Raw genomic sequence first — 12,350 nt, 5'->3', positions numbered from 1 at the left:
GGGGTGAGGAAGGCAACACCAATGCAGTCTGGAAGAATGAATATAAGTTTTCTATTCCCAACCTTAATTATTTGGAACAAAATCTTGTCTGATAAAGTCAAACTTAAAACTTTGGAAATAAATACCTAATAAACTGGGAAGAAAAGCAGACAAACCTACCTCTCCACTGGTGATGGAGGCTTTCCACATACCGAGGTTCTCACACCACCAATCTGTTCTTGCCATGTGCAGCTGAAGTTCTGTGCGTTCTTTCTCTATTAGAATTATTTCCTCCTTCAACTTAGAAACAATCTGTCACAGGAAAAACATCCTGGGAGTTATGAAACCATCTAAAATGCTATGCAATTCAGCAAAGTAGCAGGAGACAAAATCAACACACAAAAATCAGCTGTTTCTACACGCCAGCAATGAACAATTCAAAAAGGAAATTAAGAAAACAATTCCATTTACAATAGCATAAAAATAATAAAATACTTAGGAATGAACTTAAGCAAGGAGGTGAAAGACTTCTATGATGAAAACTACAGAATACTGATGAAAGAAATTAAAGGAGACATAAGTAAATGGAAAGACATCCCATGTTCATGGACTGGAAGACTAAATATTGCTAAGACTCAATGCTACCCAAAGCAATCCACAGTTTCAACACCATCTCTATCAAAATTCCAATAATGTTTTTGCACAAAAAGAAAAATCCATCCTAAAATTCATGTGGAATCTCAAGGGAAACTGAATAGCCAAAACAATCTTGAAGAAGAACCACGAAGTTGAAGGACTTACACTTCCTGATTTCAAAATTTACTGCAAAGCTACACTAATCAAAACAGTATGCCATTGGCATAAAGACAGACATATACCAAAGGAATACAATAGACAGCCAAGAAATAAACCTTTGCATATATGATCAAATGATTTTCAACAAGGGTGCCAAGACCGTAAGTGGGAAAGGACAGTCTTTTCCACAAATGGTGTTGAGAAAACTGGATCATCACCACATGCAAAACAATGGAGTTGGGCCCTTACATAATACCATATACAAAGGTTAACTCAAAATAGATCAGAGACCTACTCGTAAGGCTAAAACTATAAAATTCTTAGAAGAAAACATGGAGGAGTTTCATGACACGGGATTGGCAATGAGTTCTTGGCTATGACACCAAAGGTACAGGCAACAAGAGAAAATACAGGCCAAATGGACTTCATAAATTTTTAAAACTTTTGTGCAAAGAACACTATCAACATAGTAAAAAGGCAACTCACAGAATGGGAGAAAATATTTGCAAATCACTTATTTGATAGGGGGCTGATATCCAGAATATATAGAGAACTCCTAAAACTCAACAACAAAAAACAGCCTGATTCAAAAATGGGCAACGTACTTGAATAGACATTTCTCCAGAGAAAACAAATAGCCAAAAAGCACATAAAAAGATGCTCAACATTACTAATCATTAGGGAAATGCAAATCAAAACCACAATGAGATACCACCTCACACCCATTAGAACAAATGCTATCAAAAAACAGAAAGTGGGCTTCCCTGGTGGCACAGTGGTTGAGAGTCCGCCTGCTGATGCAGGGGACACGGGCTCATGCCCTGGTCCGGGAAGATCCCACATGCTGCGGAGCACGCAGGCTCAGCCTGCGCGTCCAGAGCCTGTGCTCCGCAACGGGAGAGGCCGCAACAGTGAGAGGCCCGCATACCACAAAAAAAACAAAAAAAACCCAGAAAGTAACAAGTGCCAGTAAGGATACTGAGAAACTGGAACCCTTATGGGCTGCTGGTGAGAAGGTAAAATGGTGCAGTCACTATGGAAAACAATACAGAGATTCCTAAACAATTAAAACAGAACTACCATATGACCCAGCAATACCCCAAAGAAGTGAAAGCAGGTTCTTGAGATATTTGTACATCCATGTTCAAGGCAGCATTTCTTACCATAGCCAAAATGTGGAAGCAAACCAAGTGTCCATCAATGGATAAATGAATAAACAAAATGTTGTATATACATGCAATTGAATATTAGCCTTAAAAAGGAATGAAATTCTGACACGTGCTACCATATGGATGAATCTTGAGTACATTATGCTAAGGGAAACAAACCAGTCACAAAAGGACAAACACTGAATGATTCTACTCACAGGAGGTACTTAGAGTAGTTAAATTCATAAGAGGCAAAGGGAGAATGGTGGTTGCCAGGGACTGGGGGTAAGGGGATGGGGAATTACTGTTTACTGGGTATAGAGTTTCAGTTTTGCAAGATGAAAAGGAATTCTGGAGATGGATGGTGCTGCTGGTTATATAACAATGTGAACATACTTAATGCCAGTGAACTGTACACATGGTAAATTTTATGTTATGTATACTTGGCTACAATTTAAAAAAATAAATAATTTAAAAAAATTCTATGCTCACCGTCTCCTTGGATCTCTTTTAATGAGAAAACCTATACGGTTATGCAACTCTGTAGTTGGAGGACAGCAGCTTTGCCTCCACTTTGCCTCATGGCTGCATGTTCAACTCTCCTAAACATGCAGCCCACAAGGACCCTCCTCAGAAAGCCAGCAGGAAGCACATCCTGCATTTTATCATCAGCAAGGGCTGTAATGTTCGGTTCCACAGTCAGCACATTTGCTCCCCAAGGGCAGGTGTTAGACTCTGTTTCACTGATTCTTCATGGTGACCAGCACAGCCTCCTGCACTTACTCATCGCTCAGGCTTCTGAACGCACATTCAAAAAGTGCCAGAGGAGATCACTTTGGGGAAGCGAGGAGTGCCAGCCATTCCTACATTAGGGAAGCCTCCTTTTTTGACCGAAGAGGCATGAACACAAAGCAGAAAGCCACACCACCCCTTGGGCGTGAGGAATGCCAGAGTGAGATGCTGTTTACATTTTTTAAACTTTCAAATTCTGTTGGTTTCTAGCGAAACAATGTATTTCTTGCATAATTCTGTGAGGTGCTCTAAGTTGTACTTGCAGTGTTGAAAAGAAAAAAAAATTTTTTAGACTGTCCTTGTAGAGTTAACTCACTTCCAGAAACAACTGTGGCACAAGGGGAAGCTCAGCCCCTTCCCCAAAGGCACTGTAGGCAAGTCGGACAAAAGACACAGAGTTACAGCTGAGGATGGGAAAGAACCCCAAATCATAATAGATAAAAGACAAATGCTTTGCTAATTCTATACTAGAAGCAAAAACAAAAACAAAAAACAAAAAAACAAAAAAAGCCAATGGATCTTAGAGCTGAAATTCTTTTTAAAGAAACACTTCTCAACATAAACTGAAAACTACTATTTATCAAATTAGAAAAATGGAAACTTTTAAAGACAACCTTGAAAGCAGAAGAGTTACCTTCTTGTCAGGTTTTGGTGCATTTTGAATAGAATTTAGAGCTTGCCTCTTATAGTCAAGTTTCTCATTTAGTTCTCGTAGTTTGTTTACAGCAAAACTGGTTTGTTCATTAATCCGACTGGTGCCGTCATCCACAGATTCCTCACCAGCCTCGCCTCCCGGGTCCTGGGGGAAAACATCACATGAACCACCATATCTTATAGTGGTGGAATATTCCCTAAGTATTACCTATAGTATAGGTTCTAGATCATTACAATACACTGCTCCAAAGCACTGGATTCCACTAAGAATCCATGGTAGAAAGCCTAGAAGTAGATTGTTTTTTCTCAGCTAAGTGAAAAAGCAAAGGATCAACATTTAGAATCAAAGTAACTGGTATTTGGAATTGCAGTGAAAAAAAAGAAACATTTAATAGCCTAGCGAAAGGCCACACCACTATTTCCCAAATGGTATACCCAAGGGAACCTGCATAGAACAAGGAAGGCAACTGAGTTATCTTCCCAACTCAACCCAAATGTTCTGTGCCTAAATTTTGACAAAAAAACACTAAGACCTGGCTTCCTTTTGGGCTCCTAAGAATATTATGAAAAATTCACGCGTGTCCCTTTAAAACAGAATTTCCGGGCTTCCCTGGTGGCGCAGTAGTTGAGAATCTGCCTGCCAATGCAAGGGACACGGATTCGAGCCCTGGTCCGGGAAGATCCCACATGACCCGGAGCAAATAAGCCCGTGCGCTACTGAGCCTGCGCTCTAGAGCCCACGAGCCACAACTACTGAGCCCGTGCACCGCATCTACTGACGCCCCCGTGCTCTAGGGCCTGTGCTCCGCAACAAGAGAAGCCACCGCACCGCAACGAAGAGTAGCCCCCACTCGCTGCAACTAGAGAAAGCCTGCGCACAGCAACGAAGACCCAACGCAGTTTACCTATAGTATAGGTTCTAGATCATTACAATACACTGCTCCAAAGCACTGGATTCCACTAAGAATCCATGGTAGAAAGCCTAGAAGTAGATTGTTTTTTCTCAGCTAAGTGAAAAAGCAAAGGATCAACATTTAGAATCAAAGTAACTGGTATTTGGAATTGCAGTGAAAAAAAAGAAACATTTAATAGCCTAGCGAAAGGCCACACCACTATTTCCCAAATGGTATACCCAAGGGAACCTGCATAGAACAAGGAAGGCAACTGAGTTATCTTCCCAACTCAACCCAAATGTTCTGTGCCTAAATTTTGACAAAAAAACACTAAGACCTGGCTTCCTTTTGGGCTCCTAAGAATATTATGAAAAATTCACGCGTGTCCCTTTAAAACAGAATTTCCGGGCTTCCCTGGTGGCGCAGTAGTTGAGAATCTGCCTGCCAATGCAAGGGACACGGATTCGAGCCCTGGTCCGGGAAGATCCCACATGACCCGGAGCAAATAAGCCCGTGCGCTACTGAGCCTGCGCTCTAGAGCCCACGAGCCACAACTACTGAGCCCGTGCACCGCATCTACTGACGCCCCCGTGCTCTAGGGCCTGTGCTCCGCAACAAGAGAAGCCACCGCACCGCAACGAAGAGTAGCCCCCACTCGCTGCAACTAGAGAAAGCCTGCGCACAGCAACGAAGACCCAACGCAGCCAAAAATAATAAATAAATAAAAATAAATAAATTTTAAAAAGATGTGCATGTCTTAATCTTCAGAACCTACGAATACATTAAAATAGAATTCCCAAATTCCCACTAGTGAAAGTATTTTCAGTATACACTTTGCTCAGTCCTTATTTTCACTAATCAACAGATAGATTATTTTACAAGTAGAATGGTTAGCATTGAAAGTGACTTAAGATTCATAAAGGACTACAGAATTTGGAACCACCTGAACAGATTACCAGCAAATAGCATATTAGTAATTAGATTCAGGAGCAGCAACAGCATGAAAAGAACTGCTGAGAACTGTCTTCTGCTTCATTTACTCCTTAACTTTCTTCCAGATTTTTTTCGTCTGATTTTTATTAATTGTAACAAACAGTAAAAGAAATTTTTCAAAGAAAAATAAAGTATTAATAATCCCAGAACACCAAGTATTTTTGTATATTCTTTCTAATCCTTGTCCATGAGTATATATATTATGACATCATCCTACTCCTTGTATACATTCAAGAGGGTATTCTGCCTTTTTTGCATAATATACAAGGCTGTATATTTGAGGGTATTGTAGTCTTCCAAGTTATAGCTGCTATGGCTGCATAGTATTCTATGAATTGATAATATACTGAGGCATATCCCTATTGCTATGGGTTGATTCTGCTTTTCTGCCTTCCCAAAACCTAAAATAAACTCCACTGTGCATAAACTTTTTTTTTCCTACATTTTAGTTCTTTTCATAGGATAAATTTCTACAAGTGGGACTACTGCAACAAAGAGTAGGAGCTTTCAAAAGATCAGTGATACATACCACCCTGCTCTGAATGCTGGGTGAAGATGCACATTTTTTCACGTTTGTTTACTATTTATTACCTTTCATATTAACTGTCAGTTCAAGTCCTTATTCAGTTTATCTGTTGGGTATTAATTTGGACAAACTTTTCACAACATTTGAATATTAACCATTTTAATTTCTGAGGTAGAGAGATCGGTTTGTTTTAGCTGTGCTATCCTAAAAATAAAATGCAAGGAGTAACAAGTTTTGGACCAATTAGTTCAGTGGTTTTAGACACTGAAAATGTAAAGAACCAAGTCACAAAACTTTTTTTCAAAAGTCTGAATGAATGAATTTACCAACAGTTCAGAGACATCTGCTTCTAACACCTGATTCCTCAGGGCTTGAGATACAGTGAACTGGACAGAAAGAAAGAGTCCAAGATAAATCACAGTCTTTCTATATAAGGTGATTCTAAAACACTTTTCCTTTGTACCTTCAAAACCTTCAAACTCATATAGGTCATTAGCAGTAAAAGGGAGATGGCGACTGGGGCTATCCAAAATGACCCAGGACACTATAAGAAAATCAGACTTCAGGTATGGCTGGACAAGGTTTCTTTCAAATATCTTAATTTCATCTGATTTTTTTTAAACTCCAAAGTATTTCCTGCAGACTCCTCCTGCATCCTCTACCTCTCCTCATTTCTTCCCCGTCCTTTTTGTCTGTTCTCCAGCTGGACTGTTGTGCTAATGATTCTCTTACTTGGTCACAAATGTCCCACCCCACAGATTTTCTGCCCTCACTTTTCAGGAGTCAAACCCAGCTGCGTCTCAGGCAGACAGAGCAGGGGGCGGTCTCTGACTCAGCAGCGGCTGGTGGTACCCAGCTGGTCAGAAGGACAAAGACAGAAGTGAGGACGAGAAGCAACAAGGAAATTCAACTTAAAGTGCTGTACACTAAGATGCAGAGAATGGACTTGAGAACACGGGGAGGGGAAAGGGTACGCTGGGACAAAGTGAGAGAATGGCAAGGACATGTATACACTACCAAACGTAAAACAGATAGCTAGTGGGAAGCAGCCGCATAGCACAGCTCGGTGCTTTGTGACCTAGACGGGTGGGAGGGGGACGCAAGAGGGAGGGGATATGGGGATATATGTATATGTATAGCTGATTCACTTTGTTATACAGCAGAAACTAACACACCATTGTAAAGCAATTATACTCCAATAAAGATGTTAAAAAAAAAAAGTGCTGTATCCCAAAAGATAAAGTTGCACACCAAATCTGGCTCACAAAGTCTGCACCCACATAATCATATTCAAAGCTTATCCACTCAAAAGGGAGCAGAAAGTTAAACATGACTCACCATTTCATCCTTGTTGGAAATCAACTGGGAGACATGCTTTTCTTCCTCTTTTATCATCAATTTCTCATACAGATCACTGACAATAAATGAAGGGTAATACCTATCCTTCAGCATCTCACAAATGTCTCCCTGGATTTTGCAGAACACTTCGATTCCTTTATTTCCTACAAGACACTGCTGGATTTCTTTGTAAAGTGATTTTTCCACAGATATTTCTTTGCTCTCCACGAAGAAATTCTGGTAAATTTCACCAACTAATTGTGGAATTTCGTTCTGAAAAGACAGGAAGATGAAGAAAGTAATACCATCTCTGAGAAAAACTATTTTCTTCTGAATTATCTGCATTTTAAAGGTGGAAGGGAGCCATGCAGAATGTAGGATGAGTGTGCAAAGGCTTTTGTGGGCACATTCAGGGCCAAGGGGTGAGTGTCAGACCCTGGAAAAACAACTGGTTCCTTAAAAGGAACACTTTACGTTGAACAGTTAACAAATGTAATTTCTTTTTAATGCTGGAAGGAAAAAAATAAGAATGAGAACAGCTCTCTTCTTGCAGTGGATTCCTTCTCATAAATCTCAGTTCCACAGGAATACAATTGATCGGCTAAATTCAGTATGACTTTTTCATCTAGTAAAAATAATTAGAAATGCCAACTTCTCACTCCAGAGAAAGTCAATATAATGATTGTATTAGAATGTAGGATGAGTGTGCAAAGGCTTTTGTGGGCACATTCAGGGCCAAGGGGTGAGTGTCAGACCCTGGAAAAACAACTGGTTCCTTAAAAGGAACACTTTACGTTGAACAGTTAACAAATGTAATTTCTTTTTAATGCTGGAAGGAAAAAAATAAGAATGAGAACAGCTCTCTTCTTGCAGTGGATTCCTTCTCATAAATCTCAGTTCCACAGGAATACAATTGATCGGCTAAATTCAGTATGACTTTTTCATCTAGTAAAAATAATTAGAAATGCCAACTTCTCACTCCAGAGAAAGTCAATATAATAATTGTATAATTAGGGCTTCCCTGGTGGCGCAGTGGTTGAGAGTCCACCTGCCAATGCAGGGGACACGGGTTTGTGCCCCGGTCCGGGAGGATCCCACATGCCGCGGAGCAGCTGGACCCGTGAGCCATGGCCGCTGAGCCTGCGCGTCCGGAGCCTGTGCTCCGCAACGGGAGAGGCCACAACAGTGAGAGGCCCGCGTACCACAAAAATAATAATTGTATAATTACAGAAAGCAAGAGAAATATGCTTCAGAATGATGACTTACTACATTGTAATCAAGCTTGTATTACACAGCTTGGTCTTAAGCAAGGTCTCCGCCTAAGTGTACTAAGCCTAATTCGGAAGTGCAAACATCTCATTAACATAACCTCCACACTGCCGCGATAGACAACTTATCATTAACATAACCTCTACACTGCCGCGATAGACAACTTATCATTAACATAACCTCCACACTGCCGCGATAGACAACTTATTAACTCTAGAAATGTTATGAAAAGTCTTCGACGGTAGCAAAAGATGAAGACAAACGACTTAACCAATATTATGAATATAACAAACAATCCGGAAGTTTTACATCCAAATCAGTGTTGCTAGGTCAAAATACAGCTATTTGAGGAAGCTATATCCTCTTATTGCATTGACATTTTTCAACTTGTTTTCAGTAGTTTAGGAAAAGTTTTTAAATTGCTCTTTTCAATATTCCTCTGAGAGCAGCCAAAAGTCAAGCTTGTAGTCAAATCTGGTAAATAATATATGTAATAAATTTGGCAAATATAATACTGAGTAAAATGAGGTAATTTGTGGCTTATAAATGAACAATGAAAGACATTCCTAAGAAGACTTAAAAATACTATGAGACTGGATTTAGTTCCTTAACCAAAGTAGTTTGTAATTTATGATGTATTTTAAGCTGGTATTCAGCCCTAGCAACATTCATATGAAGTGCAAATGAGTAATTTAATGTACATAGTGCTGTCTATGCTTACTTTACTAAGCCTAGAGTGGCATGGACATATACACACGACCAAATGTAAAACCGATAGCTAGTGGGAAGCAGCCGCATAGCACAGGGAGAGCAGCTCGGTGCTTTGTGACCACCTAGAGGGGTGGGATAGGGAGGGTGGGAGGGAGACGCAAGAGGGAGGAGATATGGGGATATATGTACATGTATAGCTGATTCACTTTGTTTTAAAGCAGAAACTAATACACTGTTGTAAAGCAATTACACTCCAATAAAAATGTTAAAAATAAATAGGCCTCTCAAGATGCATGTATTATATATGTTGTACATATTGTTATATATGTTTTTAGACATATATATATATACACACACACATATATTTCACATTCTTCAGTTTAACTCTTAAATATATATCGAGAACTTGCCAAGTGCAAAACACAATGCTTATTGTTGGGCTTTGTGCTGTAATGGGCATCTGTAACCAAAAATTATTTTTTGTCTTGCTTAACACAGTCTTATTTTAAATTAAGTAAAAGGAGGACAGTTGTGTAAAATGTGCACATTATGATATTAAAAGTAACAAGGTTATGAGATTGAAGTGTAGGTGATAAGACCAAATTTATTGTAACAGCCATGTGGGTAATAAGTATATGCCTTTTTTATAATGGGTTAAAAAAGTAACTACCTGAAACTAAATTCAATAATTGGGAATATTTGTAAATCTTTTTTCCTTGACTACACATTCAAAAGCACTTTTTGTAAAAATGAAATCTAATTCTATTTACCATTTATGGGCTAGAACATAATGCCGATAATATATTTGGTTTAAAGTATTCTTTTAATGTATCTTATCTTACAGCTTGATTAAGAAACACAGACATACTGCCTAACATACAAGTTTTTATCAGCTAGTGATTAATATTCCTTTGGGCCTATATATCCTACCTTGTGAGCATTCTTTAAATATTCCACAGACTCCCAAAAGCTAATCAGAGCTCTCTTGTCCATCCTTTCCATGTATGTTCGAAAGTGCTCTCGGTAGGAAGCATTGGCCAAGATATCTTCGAATTGAAGAATCTATGAAGGAAATTTAAGAGAAAGTTTTTAAAAATCAAATTTTAAATATCAGTTTGCTTTAACTTCCAATGGATTACTTTCTACATTCAGGAAAAAATGTGTCATTTTCTAAGTTCATAGTCAATGTAATAGAGTACTTCTCTCACCTTCCTAAATTTTAAATTTAAAAAGTTTACTGAATATTCAAAATGCACATATTCAATAAATACCAATTTTCTATTAATCATTCATTCATTCAGCAAAAGATTTATTTGGCATCTACTCTGTATCAGGCACATTTCTAGGAAATGAAACAGACAAAAATCCCTGCCTTATGGGATGTATTGCTAAAAGCAATCGTGCCAATAATAGAAAAAGTGAAGAGAAATATATAAAAGACCAGGAAGCTGGAACCTAATAATTTGGCATTTTTGCTTTCCATCCTATTTTCATATAGCTGAGGAAATCTACAAATGATTTCATACCTTGTCTTTTTGTTTATAATATCACATTCGTTTAAAAAAATCTTTTGTATGCATTTTAATTGGCCCATAAAACTATTGTAGAGATGTATCACAATTACTCCTTTGTTTACTATTTTGAATGCTTACAGAAAAGAAAAACCACTATCTGAAGACACAGTGAGATCAATCTTGAGTATGGACTGCTATAGTATGAGAAAGCAGATGAGCTTCATAATAATTCATGACTCAACTAGGAGAAATGCCTCAAACTAATTTAGAAGGAGTTTAACTCCTATATCCTTAGTTATTAATTAGTAATAAAAATGATGTCTATGTATACTGCAACGAAAAGAAAACTTACATTTAAGATTTTTAAAATTAATATCGTGGCGACTGAAAAATTTCAGAAATGTTACCAGTTAAGATCTTTCTAAAATCAAGTGCATATGATCAATGCATGTTCAACTCTTTCTGCCACTGACAGTAAGTCCTCAATCTGTTCTGTGGACAGGCCTGTGGGCAGGCATTTTTCTAACAACTTTTGATAACTAAGTAATCAAAAGTGATCCCTTGCTACAGACCATTAATATTTAGGATTTAGTTTACTAACTTTGGGAGACCGTAGCATGTATCCTCACTTTATGTACACCTACCAGCGAAGCATTTTTCGGTACAAATCCTAACTGTACAGGCTCCAAAGAAGTCTGAAGGCTCCCATGTCGACTCTGGCTGGGAATGACAGATCACTCAGACAGCAATCCATTTTTAACATGGGGAGGAGCTGAGCAGGAAAGACTCGCAACAATTCTAAAGAAGTCTTCCCAGTATAATTTCATGGATTGAAATGAATTTCAAGTTAGATACAAATCCACATATTTGCAAAATCAAGTCCAAAACATCTTCTAAATTAGCCACTTTTAGATTCTTTTATTGTGTCTTATGAACACTCCTATGTTTAGTTCTAAAAGTGCAAATATATGCAAATAAATGACAGCAAATATATCTCAAGTCTAACTACACATCTGAAATATCTCATATCTTAGCTGGTGAATTAACCAAGTTCTCTACTCCATTTGTTTTCTATTTTCTCTTGAAGCCTGCATAAGCCTTTCACTGATTCACACCTACACTAACGGTGTGGGTCTGTGTGACCAGGATAAGGAGACTACACACTTCTGAGTCAAATGTGTTAACATGAGATGAACTCAATCTCATTGTGTTAAGGTAAGATGAACTAATCTCAGTAATTCTGAGCCTGTTGTGTGGAAGTGGAAAGAAAAGACTGGGTAGGTCCACGTTGACACTACTGTAAATATATGATTAAAAAAATATATATATAGAGAGAGAGAGACAATGTAATACCAATTAACATTTACTAAGGGCTTCCATATAGCAAACACTGTGCTCTTGCATTAATTTCCTTCTGTTGGATCAGCACGTTTCCTTCTGTCCTAAGACTTCTGGTAAATTCTGGGAGGGCTGATGCCACAATCAATAATCTCTGGGCAGAAGACAAAAAATTGTCCTGGTGGATGTCACATATGCCGAAGGCCATGAAGTATTTCAGGCTGGAAGGTAGCCTATGAAGGCAGATTGTTCTTTATTCCCCTCAGGGATTTTTATTTACTCCTTTTTCACTATCTCCCAAACCCACTGGATCTGGTTTCATGATGCATACTCTATTAACTTAGTTTTATGTTTTGTGTGTATTACCCCTTGACCAGCAGGTTAATTTTTCTCTAGGAAA

General features: G+C 38.5%; 1 protein-coding gene across 2 annotated transcripts in view; it reads right to left on the bottom strand.

Annotated features, from left to right (window-relative positions):
* The window catches only part of SNX25 (sorting nexin 25), an 84,238-nt gene that overhangs the window by 20,341 nt on the left and 51,547 nt on the right, over positions 1–12,350 (bottom strand). For both annotated transcript variants that reach the window (XM_024759957.1, XM_024759958.1), the window contains 4 exons: positions 10,029–10,160; positions 7,119–7,391; positions 3,349–3,513; positions 160–291 (listed from right to left, as the gene is read on the bottom strand). In XM_024759957.1, the coding sequence (XP_024615725.1) occupies positions 160–291; positions 3,349–3,513; positions 7,119–7,391; positions 10,029–10,160 (702 nt within the window). The remainder of the gene's footprint in view (positions 1–159; positions 292–3,348; positions 3,514–7,118; positions 7,392–10,028; positions 10,161–12,350) is intronic.

Source organism: Neophocaena asiaeorientalis, unplaced genomic scaffold (genome assembly GCF_003031525.2).
Source record: "Neophocaena asiaeorientalis asiaeorientalis breed wild unplaced genomic scaffold, Neophocaena_asiaeorientalis_V1.1 scaffold521, whole genome shotgun sequence".
Taxonomy (NCBI): domain Eukaryota; kingdom Metazoa; phylum Chordata; class Mammalia; order Artiodactyla; family Phocoenidae; genus Neophocaena; species Neophocaena asiaeorientalis.
Note: the sequence above shows the minus strand (reverse complement) of the source record. Positions and strands in the feature narration are given on the sequence as shown.